The following is a 16,917-nucleotide window of genomic DNA, read 5'->3' as shown; positions in this document are numbered from 1 at the left end:
TATTCTTTATACATGTAAATATAAAGATAAATATTTTTCCTAGAATCTAAGCACACTCAGAAATGGAATGAGTTTTATGAATCACCTCTTCAACCGTATCACACTTTTAATACATATTTGGTGAATATAAATTAGGGTTGGAGTAGGACATGAGTTGGTCTCTGACTTCTATCCTAGCCATCTTTTTCCTATAAAACAATCTTTGCAAATTATTATTGCAGTGTCATTATTTTTAAAAACATTATCTGCACTGTTCTTAAAAAATGGAAGTTTTATTTCTCTAAATCCTAACCATCATTTTCAAATTCTAAATTTAGAAGCTGATATTTTGCTACATATAGGGTTTTGATTTAATTTGCTCAAGTTCACCTCATGGCCCCAAAAATGGACTGAATTCTTTTATAAACATTATTCTAACTCGCAATAGTATTTTAGCTTTTTTCTATATGGGAAGTGGCTCAAACAAAGCACATCCAATAGGATCACATTTGCAATGGTTTTCCTGTTTACTGGGTGTTTTGAGTATTTTAATGACCATCTGTGTAGGCAAATTATGAAGAAGATACTGAGTCTAGCTCAAGTATCACAAATACCTAACCTGTATAAACTTTCCCAATTGTAAGGGGCATGTATGCAAACTCTGAAGCACTGTGAAAGCACAGCGGTGCTTAATGTAAGTAGAGTGGTACTCAGAGAAAAACAGAGTTTCCATTCACTGGTTAAATCCCCATATGCCTTCAATACTTAGGGTTGGGCCTGGATGAGGTCAGGAGGTAGAAACCCAATCCAAAACTCCCAAATGAGTGGCAGGGACTCAATGAGTATTTACCTTGGTACACATGAGCATTACAACCCTGAACAGGCCGGCGCCACAGCTCACTTGGTCCAAGCACTTGGTCCATCTTCCACTGCTTTCCCAGTGCATTAGTGGGGAGCTGGATTGCAAGTACAACAGCCAGAGCAGTGCCACTGTTGCAGGAGGCAACTTATCCAGCTGGAGGCCGCATATTCACACATTCTTAAAAAACTAAATCTGCTAGCTCTCTTGGTTCTATAAAACAAATCATCCTAGTACAACAAAATTTTTCTTGAAAGTTAAATTTGAAATACTCACATCAAGATCATCCTTCGCGTTATAGTAGACAACTTCATTGCTCTACACAAAAAAAGAAGGAAAGAGTATTTTAGAGTGAAAACAAAACATACTGAATCAAACACGGAGTACATTTTTCATACATTTTAAATAATAAACATCTCAGAGTATTTCTTTCTCAAGATATTCCATAAAAATCTTTAGCCAATATTTGCTGAGGACATATTGAAACAGTCTATCAGTGGAATTAAAAAAGGAACATATCTTGCATTGGGAAACAGATCTCAGTATAGGTCTGAGGAGGATTTTTTGAGAAAAAAACAAATTGAATTTGTATTTCAAATGCAACACAGATAGATATATACACAAATTAATATACATATACATTAAATAAACAGGATAACTTAAGAAGCTTGTGAGACAAATATCTTAACACTTTGTTAAAACATGATTTTAAAAACATGATTTTAAAAACAGATATACATACATGTACAGTGTTGAAATGATTATTTCAGAAATGTGCATCTGTGTAATACTGGCAGAAGTTTACTTGTGCAACTCATAAAAAAAGAAACAATTCAGAAATATAATAATTAGATTATGTAACACATGATTACTCTTATACTCTCACAAATTGATGAATTAGCACTGGCACTTTATCAAGAATTAATTTAAATGGACAACACTTCTTGTCATGTCAGTGTTGCTGCAATAGACCATAAAATGCATGTATTATGGCCAGAAATTGTATTATAGAAGGATTACATAAATAAGACCAGTGTCTGCTAATACTAACTGATAGAATTAAAAAGGAGAGAACAATCCAACATGGGAAGCAGGATAGACAGAAGACTCACAGAATGGCAGACGTCCTAAACAGCACTTGGGCCTCAGAATCAGTCCTTGAGGCATTTGGATCTGGCTAAAAAGCCCATGAGAGTATTTCAGGCATGGAAAACCAAGACACTGTGGCAAAAAAAAAAACACCAAACCTAAATGAAAGATCTCTGTGAGATCCCAGCAGAAAGAATGTACCATCAAAGAAAGAGATACTTTTCTCTGAAGGGAGGAGAGAACTTCCACTTTGACTATGGCCTTGTCTAAATAAGATCAGAGTTGGCAAACTCAAGAGGCTTCCACAGCCTTGGCAGCTCATGACAAGAGCCTCGGGTGATTACTGACATCATAAATAAGAGTGTCAATTGTTAAATCAACAACAGGAGTCACCTGTGTACTTACTCACCATGTAGGATTTCTGTCCTTAATGTGTTGTACTATGTGAAGCAACAGTATAACTAGTACTCAAACAGTACTTTATACTTTGTGTTTCTGTGTGGGTGCAAACTGTTGAAATCTTTACTTCGTATATACTAAATTGATCTTCTGTATGTAAAGATAATTGAAAATGAATCTTGATGAAGAATGGGATGGGAGAGGGAGTAGGAAATGGGATGGTTGTGGGTGGGAGGGTGGTTATGGGGGGAAAAAGCTACTATAATCTAAACATTGTACTTTGGAAATTTATATTTATTAAATAAAAGTTTAAAAAAAGAAAGATAATGGAAAAGAAAGAATGGAAAAAAATTGTCAAGGAATTTAAAATTCCTGTTTTTTGAACGGAGTTTAGTTCTACAAAATGCAAAACTAAGATACTTGTGCGAATTGCCTTTTTCCTTTCCCTTCCGAAATTGACTGTAGATAGAGCCAGTTTTCCAGGTCTTCCATAGTAAGTTGAACATTGTGCCAATCAAATATCCACAGATACTATAAAATCGTGTAAAAACAAATAGCTAAATCTTTAGTCTTTTCACTTTAAAATATTTCAAATAATACAGAAAAGTATGAAGAAGAGTTCAAAGAGCTTTTTATGTTTAACAACTTCAACATTTTTCTATATTCACGTCATATATAAACATGACATATCTACATATACATTACTATTTTTTAAAGCAGGAGTAGCTATATTAAGATCACATTATGTGGAATTCATGACAAAATCACAAGATGAGGAAAGGAGGTCACATTATTGTATAAGCGGTATAATTCAGTGAAGACAAAACTTATAATACCACATTTTCTCTTCTATGTAGAAGTTGTAGTAAGAAAAATGTGTAGATCCCATATTATTTGGTACACAGATACTTGTAAGTTTTTTGAAAACAAAAAAAAAAAAGCTTGAGAAACACTAATTTAGGGATTTTTTTTTCTTACTAAAATGTTATCTGAAAAACTGTCAGTTCTTTGACATATTAGCAGATATCACATAGGGAAAAACCATTCCATGGTTATTAGAATTTTGAAAACAACAAGCAAAAATTAAAAGTTTCTCTTCCTGGTAAGACTTCACAGAACCTCGATGTGCAACTGTCCATTACAAATCTCCAAGAACAAAGCGATATTTTTTCCCCAAATTTACTTGCCACAGAAATCTGTCTCCTTTCTGTTAGAGAAACATAAGAATAAATTTAATACACAGACCTTTGTGAACACTAAACAAACCAACAACTACAAATAATGGAATATATGACTCAAAACTGTGAACAATACCCATGAGTTTGAATTTATTTCCCTTAAAATCAATGGAGCATTTTAAAAACTGTTTGTTGTTTTTTTTAAAAAAAAGTAAACAAGAGAATTTTAACATGCAAAAAAAGTTCTAATTCCTGAAGCATTCCAATAAGTTTTATAACAGAGTTAAAATACAGAATCACAACTCATCACGTATATAAAGCGGGGCAATTTTCTGAATCCACCTGAGAACCAAATCTAATTACTAGTTTATTGATCTCACATTCAACTTTGAAATCTATACATAGGAGATAACTTTCAAGAAAGAATGTGTATGTAAAAGAATGTAAAAAGCACTGAATAAGTTTATCTTCATTTTACATTTTCAGACATTTGCTTGCTTCTATTTACAGAATTGAAACATTTTGAAAACAAATAATTTCAAGCAATTCAGTATCATCATTTTAACAGAGATTCATTAAATCGTTAAATGTGCAAACTGCTGTGCAAAGAAAGGCGGGAAAGCAGCCAAGCAGCTTAGAGTCTCTACTCTTACCCTTTAGACAAAGTAATGGTTACAGCTTAATTAAATAATATATCCCATGTGCACAGAATTACACTTGATCCTTGTACCAGGGCTCAAACAACATTGATTAGTCAACTTCCGTGTGTGACACTAGGTCCCATAACAAACGAGGAGCGCTTACTCAATGAAGATTAAGGGGACCTCAAATACTTTAAGAAAAGGATGCAAGTATGATAAACAAAGTTCCAGTATTAGCTCAAACTAAGTATTTTTTATTAAAGATGTATTTATTGATTCATAAGGCAGAGTAAGAGAGAGACTGAGAGGAGAAAGGGATCTTCCTGTTTCGGGCCCCACATGGCCACAACAGGCAGGTGTGGGCCAGGCTAAAGCCAGGAGCCAGGAGCACCATCCTGGTCTCCCACATGGTAGGCCATGTACTTGGGCTGCCTTCAGCTGCCTTTCCTGCGTGCATTAGCAGGAAGCTGGGTCTGTAGCGGAGCAGCAGGGACTAAGCATTCCCATATGCATGCTGGTGTCACAAGTGGTAGCTTAATGCATTTGCACCACAACACTGGCCCCTCAAACTAAGTGTTTTGATCTTGCCAAGATAAACTGTGAATAAAATTAAATGAAAAGAAAAAGAAATCCTAAAGTTCACGGCCAATTTCCAAATGTCTTCCCTTTTTTATTGTGCTATATTTTACACAAAACTCTGCCACTCTGCTGTTCTTTCAGAAACTATATATTGCTTTGAAAATTGTTATCAAATATGTATATCCCAAAGTTTGGATTTTATGCATTTGAACAGGTTTTTTGGATTTTGGATGACATACAATTCCTTAATGACTTTTTCAAATCAAACTGAAGCAAATAAATTAGTCATACAATTACATTGCATGTCAATCATTCATACACCTTCTTGTAACTGAGTATTTTGTATTTCTGCTCTCAAAGAGTTCTTCTTAAATATAATGCTCATTTCTTACAAGGTCAAAATTTAAAGGCAAAGCACAAAAATATGACGTTTTATAGAAGACAACAAAATGATGACGCACCGAATCAAGTTCGTGTGCTTATAAAAGAAAAGAGAGACCGTAGCAGAATATGCAAGAGTTGCTGTTCCATGCCTTAGACTAAAAAATGTGATATTTCTGACGCCATGAACAGGAGTGTCAAATTGTTAAGTCAGCAACAGAAGTCACTGTGTACTTACATCCCATGTGGGATCTGTCCTTAATGTGTTGTCTAATATGCAGTGATGCTATAACTAGTACTGAAACAGTATTTTTACACTTTGTGTTTCTGCGTGGGTACAAACTGATGAGATCTTTACTAATTATATACTGAATCGATCTTCTGTATATAAAGATAATTGGAAATGAAAAAAAACCTGTATATAAAGATAAATTGGAAATGGCATAGAAAATTAATTTTTAAAAAAAATATTATGTAGGATCTCTGTCTTTAATGTGCTGTACACTCTTATTTAATGCTATAACTAGTACTCCAACAGTATTTTTTTTTCATTTTGTGTTGCTATATGGGGGCAAACTGTTGAAATCGTTACCTAATATATACTAAACTGATCTTCTGTATATAAAGAGAATGGAAAATGAATCATAATGTGATTGGAAGGGGAGAGGGAGCGGGAAAGGGGAGGGTTGTGGGTGGGAGGGAAGTTTTGGGAGGGGGAAGCCATTGTAACCCATAAGCTGTACTTTGGAAATTTATATTCATTAAATAAAAGTTTAATAAAAAAATGTGATATTTATTTTGGCACAGCAGTATTTTTTTAATCTCACTTGAGTAAGTAGACTTTAACTTCTCAAACTCTCAATTTTTCATTGATAGTCTGCCCATTTCACTATTAAATGATTTTCACCTAACAAAAACTCCTCTGATAAATTTTCATAAGCGTAGATTCATACAGAGCATCGGGATCTGGAAAAACTATATTCAATCTGTCAATCCAGTATATTTCTAAGGCAAAATGTCATATAAAACAATGCTTAACATTCATCTATCATTTAATTTATGCAACTGTATAAAAACTTTTATTTACTCTCAGTCCATCATATTTTGTAAAGAAAATGGCAATGATTTATTTGTGAGTCTTGTATATATAGTTTTACAGTTATTTGGCTAAGATGATTTTAGTTGAAACAGTAATTCTCTTCCATAACCCTTCACTTGTAGCTGTCTGCTCTGCTCTATAAGTAGTGATGTCAAACTAATCAGTGTGCAAATCAATGAACTACCAAAACACATCCAAAAGCACAATTAGGATAGGGAGCAATTCTCAGGAATAAAGGAAAATTCACACCAACTCCACCAAGTTCTGTTTTCATAAAATTACGAGAAATTGAGTTAATAGTTAAGAGAAATTTAACTACTTATAAATATATCTAAATTCCACAAAGGGGTGGAATTAAAGGAGGAGACAAAATCCCAACTGAATTCTTTCCCTCTTGACCCTGTCCCTGCCTCTCTCCAATTTAGACTGAAGAGAGATTTGTGTTCTATCAGTCAACAGTAGACCATATTCCATTAATTGAACTCATAGTGTGGTGTGACCTTCTCTATGCTAAGTGCTGGAGAAAACAAAGATGAAAAATATTTACACCATGACCTTAGGGAGCCAGTTCTCAACCTTCAACTCAAATGTGGGAGCAAGTTGATACAGATGAGTTGATCACTCTGCATGTTATAAATGAAAAGTACCTCTTCTAATGTTTAGATGGCATGATCATCCAAAAACTTCATACTTTTCTTTTTAATCAAAATTATTTTAAAATCAGTTACAGAGAAAGAGGGAGAGATGAGACAGAGACAGAGACAGAGGTAGAGAGCAAGAGTGAGATCTATGCACTGGTTCACTCCCCAAATAGCCACAATAGCCAGGGCTGGGCGAAGCCAAAGCCAGGAGCCAAGAGCTTCCTCCAGGTCTCCCTCATGGGTGACAATGGCACAAATACTTGGGCCATCTTCCATTGCTTATTCCAGGCCATTACCAGGGAGGTGGATCAGAGGGGCAGCAATCAGAAAACAAACTGGCACCCACGTGGGATGCCAGTGTCACAGGCAATGGCTTTACCAGCTATATACCACAGTGCCAGCCCCCAAAACCTTGGTTTTCAAACTCAGTGAGAATTTGAATTTCAAGGAGTTCAGACACTGACCCCTCCCCACTCCGGTTGATCAGTTTAACTGTGTTTCTTTCTTAATCCCTTGCCTATCCTGTCACTCAAAACTCTCTCAGTTCCTCCTCCACAAAGTACCAGCACCACTAAATACTTTAATTAAAAGGATGGCACATAAACTAATTACTTTAGGCACAGGTGACAGAATTTAGTCATCTTGTTTCTCTATTATCCTCTGCCTAACTGTTTCAGTGAAAATAATTAAACATCATCTTCGAAGGCATTTCACACTCAAAACATCCAAGTTTTTACTGGATTTCAGGGCATTATGCACAGCACAATGGAATAAAGCCAGCAATAGCCACAAACTAGATTTGTGGGTTAGTCAGGTCTTTGGAGAGCTATTTTTCATAATTTAAGTACCACCAGCTGACAAGAACAAATTGTTTTGTTTCTGATTTTTTACCAAGTAGTTTAGTTATTTATTATCTCCTTGAAGCAAATTTACCCAAATGGTCTATGCTAATACAATATCGCTGCTTACTGAAATTTAAAACATCCCCTAGCAAGTTGAGACATAAATTACTTTAGCCTCCCTATATCTACTGGGAGTCAAAAATTAAATCTGGGCAAAATAGAACGCTCCATCTTAAAAATGTAGATTGTAAGTGACAGTCCCTTGCACGTCACTTTCTAATAAAAGTTGGCCTTTGATGAATAGTTTATGTTAAAAATCTGAGGAATAAGTTCAAAGATTCCACGTGCAAATAAGATGTTGCCAGGAAATAGATTCAAATATTGAAACTGGGAATTAGGATTTAAAGTCAACAACAAAATGAATGATACCTTTACAATTCAAATAGAAAATAACTTCCTGTCAAATTCCCTAACTCTCTTTTCTTGGCTCACCCCTCAGCTCTGCACATCATCTACGGCTTGACAAATTTTGGGCAATTGCATTTTCAGCTATAAACATTTTTTAAAATATGTGCTTCTTATTGTCATTTTTACTGCTTCTTGGTTACAAACATGAAGTCAATCAGTTGACCATTAGTGATACTCTTCAAGAAAAATGAGTTATGTTAATGGTAACTACATCATTTCATTTGAAAGTCTAATTTTTAAAATAATATCTAGTAACCACATACACACCACTACCAGTTCTGTCAAAACCAACCACTATCCTAGTGTCAAATTATAGCAGCACTGTGGCACTGTATGAATAAAGGAATTCAAACATCGGTGCAGTTGTGGGGTACAGGAGAAAGAGGGGATGGGAATGCAAAACAAATGTTTCCAAGACAGTGATCCTTGAGAAAAGTGTGTTCTCAGGCCATCCTGTTTGAGTTTTACAACACATGACCATGTTAAAAATATATAACAAAGAATTTGGAATATAAAAAGGGATAATCAAATAGGCATAGGTCCCTCTGGAAATCAGTGTTACCAAAGTTTCAGACTGAATTCACCCAGTAAACCAGCATGTGTACTATGCAACAAGAGACAGTAAACAAGACAAATGATGTAAAGAGTTGAACGAGCTGTTAGGCACACATAGTGGTGTTGGGAACTAATGCTTTATATGGAGAAAGAAAAACCAAAACTACATATGGATAGCATTGATTTATTAACTTTATTTGGTATTTTATATTAATTAAACATCATTTTACTTCAAGTTCAGTTAGTTTGCTTTGAGTCTATTTAATTCATGCAAAGAATGTGCTCAAAAAAGTTCATGGAGAATGGAATTCACAGGTAAGTTTGTTCTGACATAATTTTTTTAAATCCATGCATACTCTTTTCATAATACCATTTCCCATGAACTTCTTGAAAATTCCTCATAATTTCCTCAAAGGGCCCACTACTATATTAGAAGTTACTAGTTGTTGTCATTGTTCTTTATTTTAAGTATTATTTAAAAGGCAGATGAGTGTGGGAGGAGGGCAGGGCATACTGAGAGAGAGAGAAGGCATGAACTTCCATGTGCTGACTCATTCTTAAAATACCTGCAACAGCAAAGGCTGAGCCAGGCAGAAGCCATGAGCCCAGAACTCATTCAGCGTGCTCCATGTGGATTGCAAGGACCCAGACATTTGAACTATCACTTGCTGCCTCCCAGGGAGGCATTAATAGGAAGGAAGGCCTGAAACAGAGCAGCCAGAACTTGAATCAGACCTTCCACCAATAGGGGATATGATGGTTCCCAGGAGTGACAGATCAGCCTCACCACAAACCTGCTTTGTTTTAAAAGGAAAAATAAAATGAAATCATTAGAAGTATAACACAGTCATCAATTAATTACTCCATACGCATCTTGTCCACTAAATGTATTGCTGTATTCTGAACTTCTGATTAAAATACTCTTTCTACCCCTCTACCTTCTTCACACATGAATCTTCATTCACTCCTGCCTAGATAAATTCCACCCTTACAGTAAACCAGAAGTTTGCTTGTCCATCCTAACATCCAAACTATTTAATCACGCAAGGCATAAGTCAGAGTTTTCCACATTTTAAAAACTATAGTAGGCCGGCGCCGCGGCTCACTTGGCTAATCCTCAGCCTGCGGCGCCGACACCCCAGATTTCTAGTCCTGGTTGGGGTGCCCCTTCTGTCCCGCTTGCTACTCTTCCAGTCCAGCTCTCCACTGTGGCCCGGGAGTGCAGTGGAGGATGGCCCAAATGCTTAGGCCCTGTACTCGCATGGGAGACCAGGAGGAAGCACCTGGCTTTGGATCAGCGCAGCACGCCAGCACCATTTGGGGGGTGAACCAACGGAAGGAAGGCCTTTCTGTCTCTGTCACTAACTGCCTGTCCAAAAAAAAAAAAAAAAAAAAACTAAAGTAAACATGTGGATTTACTTTGACATTTTTCTTTCCTTTCCTATACAGAAACTCATCTTTAAAAAACTCACTGTTTGGGCCGGCGCTGTGCCGTAGCGGGTAAAGCCGCCGCCTGCAGTGCCGGCATCCCATATGGCCACTGGTTCAAGACTTGGCTGCTCCACTTCCATCCAGCTCTCTGCTATGGCCTGGGAAAGCAGTGGAAGACAGCCCACGTGGGAGACCCAGAAGAAGCTCCTGGCTCCTGCCTTCAGATCGGCACAGCTCCAGCTGTTGTGGCCATCTGAGGAGTGAACCAGAGGATGGACGACCTCTCTCTCTCTCTGCGCCTCTCCTCTCTGTGTAACTCTGAATTTCAAATAAATAAATCAATCTTTATAAAAAAATCCTCACTCTTCCCTAAGTCCTATCATGTGATTCTCTTTGACTGCTAGGCTCTACGACCCCTCTTCTCGGACCACAGCTAGAAGCAAAGTGTAAGTCTATCCAGCAACAATAGTCCATTTCTGTAGTCCTCTGGCTGTAATAAGAGGTCCAGGAGTAACTATGTCTGAGAAAGTCCAGCCTGTTAAATCCTCAATCCTTCCACACCAAAGGCTACCTCTATCATTTGGTTTCTTGGTTACAGGAACAGAAATTTCTTCTTTTATTCCTTAAGCTAATATTCAGAGTTTGGCTTCTAACTCCTACAACTGATGGTACCCTTACGAACACTATGCTCCCTATAGAGTCTTGATTCATTTTCTCTTAGATCACATTTGTGTAATAAAAACAGAGGTGTGTTCTGATATGGAAATTATTTTGTGTGAAAGTTAAAATTCTAGAGTAGAAGGTTAAAAAAATAGTTTAACTAAGAAATCAAGCTAGTCTTAGGTTTTCACAAACCCTAAATTTAAAAGATTAAATTATTCCAATTTGAATAAGAAGAGTGTTTTATTAGGCTATAATCAATGTTATCACAATGTCTAGAACGTTGTTTGGCCAGCTATTGAATGGACTGATAAATAAAGATCACAGAACTGTGAGAAAATACCAGAAATTCTGATAAAATTACAACAGCGTGCGCGCGCATACACACACACACACAGTGCGTCTGTACAGAAAAATGAACAGCTTTAAAAAGTTTTCAAAGTAGCTAAAATGTAAGAGCACTTTCACTCCTATAAGAAAGAAGAGGGATTCCAAGTAGACTGTGATTTGAGTTCCTTAATTCTTAACTTCAAAAGAGATCAATTCGTACTAAACATTAAGAGTTATATCAGTTCATTTCTTCATCTGATAAGCTTTCAAGGGAATCTGCCTGTAAGCTATTTTGGTGCTCCAAATGGAATCAATAAATATACATCTTAAATTGGAGGAGAGAAGTGAAAGCATATTAAAAAAATATATTATTTCCTCCAGGCACCACATCTCCCAATGTAGAACTGAACACATCCACAATGCTGAAGAATCTACTTTAATCTATAGCTCTCATGAAGCATTGGGTATAATTATGTAAAGCATTCAAATTTAATCCACCAAAATATTTCATTTTTTATGTTTCATCCTATTGACTTAGACAACCCACAGCTCTTTCTGACACATGATCAAAGGTAGCAGCACTTGATCATAACAATATGTGATATCCTAGTAATATGGTGTGTTAATTTGTCCAGTGGTATTATTAGCATCATCTCCAAATTAATTGTTATCAGCCTCAGAAAATAATCGCACTAACACAGACAAGACTTACATTATGGTCAGTGAATTACTGAGTATAAAATAATGTGGCCCAAGTCAGAGCCTCAAGAAACATTAAGTTGGTAATCACTGTATCAATTTTAACTCTCAATGGGCATGAGGAGCTATATAGAGTAGGAAAGAAGGGAGAAGTTAGCATTTAGATGTCTATTACAGGATACACGAACAGGAGGATCATTGAAACCTTGACAAAATCGCTTTGATATCCAATAGCTTTGATCTTCTGGAAGATACTATATTGATAAACATTTCAGCAATTTTGTAGCATCTTATTCTTTGTACTCCCCCACCCTCTCTCTTCGCTCTAGTCCCACTCCCCATTATTCACTGTGCTTCAGCACTCTAGGTGAAAATGGATACTATCAAACCAAATACATCATTGTGGAGCTTAGAGTTTTAAGTCCCTATAAAACAGTAATCTTAAAAGACAAGATTTATAAATTTTGACACAGATAACTTTATGTGCAATGGCATTTCAAAAAATTTGTGGGAAGTTGGATTGAAAGGTGTTTACTTTGTTGAATATTTTGAAATTCATGCACTGTTTTTTTCATAATAGAGATTTTTCACAGGGTTTTTTTGTGTGTTTTTCTTTTTTTTTAACTTTTATTTAATGAATATAAATTTCCAAAGTACAGCTTATGGATTACAATGGCTTTCCCTCCTCATAACTTCCCTCCCACCCGCAACCCTCCCCTCTCCCGCTCCCTCTCCCCTTCCATTCACATCAAGATTCATTTTCAATTCTCTTTATATACAGAAGATCAGTTTAGTATATATTAAGTAAAGATTTCAACAGTTTGCACCCACACAGAAACACAAAGTGAAAAACACTGTTTGAGTACTAGTTATAGCATTAAATCACAATGTACAGCACATTGAGGACAGATTCTATGAGTCTGCTGTGTATCCCACTTCCCATGTTGGATCATTGTCTCCCTTTTTTATTCTATTGGTTAGTATTTTCAGACACTAGTCTTGTTTATGTGATCCCTTTGACTCTTAGTCCTATCATTATGATCAATTGTGAACAGAAATTGATTACTTGGACTAGTGAGATGGCATTGGTACATGCCACCTTGATGGGATAGAATTGGAATCCCCTTGTACGTTTCTAACTCTACCGTTTGGGGCAAGTCAGTTTGAGCATGTCCCAAATTGTACATCTCTTCCCTCTCTTATTCCCACTCTTATATTTAATAGGGATCACTTTTCAGTTAAGTTTCAACACTTAAGAATAACTGTATTAATTACAGAATTCAACCAATAGTATTAAGAACAAACAACAAAAATACTAAGAGGGATAACGTATTAAGTTGTTCATCAACAGTCGGGACAAGGGCTGATCAAGTCACCGTTTCTCATAGTGTCCATTTCACTTTAACAGGTTTCCTTTTTGGTGCTCGGTTAGTTGTCACCGATCAGGGAGAACATATGATATTTGTTCCTTTGGGACTGGCTTATTTCACTCAGCATAATGTTTTCCAGATCCCTCCATTTTGTTGCAATGACCGGATTTCATTGTTTTTTACTGCTGTATAGTATTCTATAGAGTACATATCCCATAATTTCTTTATCCAGCTTACTGTTGATGGGCATTTAGGTTGATTCCAGGTCTTAGCTATTGGATTTTTCACAGTTTTTGAAGCCCTTCCCACAAGAATAAAACTAGAAATCTAAACAATGGGACTTAGTTAGAAAGAACATAGGGTATTAGAGGATGTTCCGCCTCATTAGGAAAAGGAATGCCAGGACTAGCCCACTTTAGTGAAGAAAAAAAAAAAAAGCAAAAGCTAAAGTAGTAAGCAGTGACACATATATCCTGTGGATCCCCTTACAGGTAGAAAAGAGTGGGACAGGCAAGATGTGTGGGAGGGAATTGTAAAGCAGAGGGGAATATGCCATTCTTTCTCCAGGGACTCCAGAATACACTCATGGATGTGAAGGAATCCTTCTTTGCAATGGAAAACCTCCCCACCTCATCAAACGTAGATACCCTCCCAGTACCTCTCACTGCGCCTTCTGCATTTTCTTTATGCATCTTGGAGAACGACAGTAGCTATCTCACTGGCAGGAACGCATGGGAGAAGCCTGACTCAAAGATCAGCTGCACCCATTCCCAGGCCCCACACTTATCCACAGCGCTGAGTATTCTGAGCACTGTGAGTGGAGAAAGCAGACCTCAGTGTCAAGTCCTACTGAGCGAGCCTGCCTCCCTTGGAAACTTGTTGTCTTCATCCTCTACAGACAAGGTCTGTTGTAGATGTGGCTCTCCAGAAACAGAAAGTAAGATCTGAGCACAGGTAAAGACTTCGTTGTTGCTGTGGTTTTTTGGAGAGGGGATCAACACAAAAAGTGAGATACACAGCAAAGGCATCCAGTCCGGGGTCTGTAAAAGCTCAGTTCCTTTGAGAACCTGCATGTTATTATTAAAATTTGTCACAGCCGAAGAGTAAGGATGCTGGGGTAGGGTCCAGGGTGCTTACTCTGGCACATTCCAGTGGCCCGAGGAAGTCCTCAAGGCCCAGCTTTGCAGATGCTAGAAGTAGGAAGCCAATGGGACATGCTCATGCCTGTGGGTGGGAGAGGAGGAGGGGAGTGCTCCTGAGGTCCTGACCAGTGGAGAAAAGCCCAGCTTTGCAGATTCTATGAAGTAGGAAGCCACCAGAATGTACGCATGCGTGTGGGAGGGTCACTGGAAGGTCCTGGAAGGGCTTCCTGAGCCCCTGGTTCTTGGACAAGCTACTCAGCGTGACTCCAGGCTTTGAGTCCTCCTCTGGAAAATGTGCAGTCAGTCTCTGCTCTCTGGAAGCCTTTTGCCTCCTTGTTCTGATGTCCCCACTGAGAAAACAGGAAGACCTGGTGGCTGGGTTCCTCTGTGTATTCAGAGAGCCTCTGAAGAGTTCCTTGCCTGTTCTTGTAAATACCCAACAGAATTTGGAGAGCAGGTTCCTGTTCTGAAAAATAAAGGCAAACTTCCCTTGATTTTTTTTTAGTCTGAAATCTGACACATTTCTGGGGAAGCATGGAAAATGGTGGAAGAACATTTACATCATTTTTCCTTTTGTCTGCAAAGGCTAAGTTACAGTATATAAGTACAAATATTCATTTATGCCTGAAAAATAATAACCATGTTTCTGCAGGGTTTTTTTGTTTTTTTTTTTTTTTGTGATAAAAAACATCTTTAAACTCAACCAACCAAAACCAAGCCAGCCATGTCTCCATTGTCGGATATATTAACTCCTCTGGATCAAACACTGCTATCTTTCAAAAACAAAATGAAATGACATTCATTTATATTCAAGAGAAACAGAGATCACACTTTCTTAATACAGGGGATAAAGATTACGTCTTAAATTTGTGCTACCTCTCCGTAAAAATAACTTTACAAATAGTAGAAAGAAAGGCTATTGCAGAGCAAATAAAAAGAATAATTCCAGATATCTTAGAAACACTTAATCACTCTGTAAAGAAACAAAAATTCCTAGCAGCCCATACCTCATTAGCCTAGTTTTAGTATTTAATTAAGTTATATTTCAAAGAGCTTTTTAATTCAAACTATTCACTGATTCAGATATAAGTTGACTCTAGTTAAAACATGCATAATTGTTAAAATGTTAGTTTCTGAAAGCAACAATTCAAAAACTCTCCAACAAATCCAAAAGACTCTCAACATAGTCCTAGTTTCATCTGCTGTCTAAATTTGATAAAGGAGAGGGGTGGAGAGAAGGAAAGACAGGGAAAGGAAATTTTGTGGATCATGCTTTAGTTCTCAGACATATATGAATAAATTCGTTGCTTTAAATTTCACAAAGCATAATTTTTAGAAACTGTAATCCATTTCTAGAATATTCAAGATATTGTCTTGTTAGTTTTATTTATTTGAGAGGCAGAAAGAAAGGGAGACAGAGACAGCTCCATCAGTTGCTGGTTTACCACAATACAGGCCAAAGAAGGGAGCTGGAACTCAACCCAAGCCTCTCATGGCTGGCAGGGATGCAACATCTTGAGCCCTCACTTGTTGCCTCCCAGAGTCTGCATTAGCAACAAGCAGGAATCAGAAATGGACTCAGATCCAGGCAGTTCAATATAGGGAGGAGGTGTCCCAAACTCTAAGTCAAATGCCCTTCCTTCTAATTCAAGTCTTAATCTGCGGCAACAAACTATGCAAAGTTACTTCGTCTTTTCATGTATTAGTTGGGCTGAGGGGTTCCAAATACAAAAGGTTTCAATGATCACTTAATGTTACAATTTATGGGAAAGAATTTTGCAAACTTTCAGGACATATACATGTATAACTAATATTATCTAGAAATCCAATTATTTTAATATTGTTTTATAGAATTAGCATCGGGGCCGGTGCTGTGGCGCAGCGGGTTAACACCCTGGCCTAAAGTGTCAGCATCCCATATGGCACCGGTTTGGGACCTTGCTGCTCTGCTTCCGATCCAGCTCTCTGCTGTGGCCTGGGAAGGCAGTGGAGGATGGCCCAAGTCCTTGGGCCCCTGCACCCACGTGGGAGACCCAGAAAAAGCTCCTGGCTCCTGGCTTCAGACTGATGCAGCTCCAGCTGCTGCAGCCAACTGGGGAGTGAACCATCGGATGGAAGACCTCTCTCTCTCTCTCTCACTCTCTCTCACTCTCTCTGCCTCTACTCTCTCTGTGTAACTCTGACTTTCAAATAAAATTAATAAATAAATCTTTAATTTAAAAAAAAGAAAGAAAAAATAGAATTATCATTAAGGCCACTATTTAGGTACCCAGAATATATTTACTTTGATAATACAAGTATATGCCTAGAATAAGAGAAAGTTGAAATTCAGATAAAAATTGCCTAAAACTTAAAAATAGACATTTATCTAGTATAAGTGATGAGGTAAAAAGATTAACTGACTGAGACAGAGGACTGAAAGTCACACCTAAATGAAATTATTTCAAAAATAGCAAGCAGTTTCACTTCAGTGCACAGCAATGCTACTGCAGTATTCAAGCCAATTATGGTGTTGTCTGCATTTTAAACTAGCATTCTAGATGTGCTGGTGAACATGGCAACATAACAGCATGCT

General features: G+C 37.3%; 1 protein-coding gene across 2 annotated transcripts in view; it reads right to left on the bottom strand.

Moving 5' to 3' along the window:
- CACNA2D1 (calcium voltage-gated channel auxiliary subunit alpha2delta 1) overlaps window positions 1-16,917 on the bottom strand; it is a 521,978-nt gene that overhangs the window by 201,930 nt on the left and 303,131 nt on the right. For both annotated transcript variants that reach the window (XM_062209404.1, XM_062209489.1), the window contains exon 5: window positions 1,115-1,156. In XM_062209404.1, the coding sequence (XP_062065388.1) occupies window positions 1,115-1,156 (42 nt within the window). The remainder of the gene's footprint in view (window positions 1-1,114; window positions 1,157-16,917) is intronic.

Source organism: Lepus europaeus, chromosome 1 (genome assembly GCF_033115175.1).
Source record: "Lepus europaeus isolate LE1 chromosome 1, mLepTim1.pri, whole genome shotgun sequence".
Lineage (NCBI taxonomy): Eukaryota > Metazoa > Chordata > Mammalia > Lagomorpha > Leporidae > Lepus > Lepus europaeus.
The sequence above is the reverse complement of the archived record's forward strand: the minus strand, read 5'-3'. Positions and strand labels throughout refer to the sequence as shown.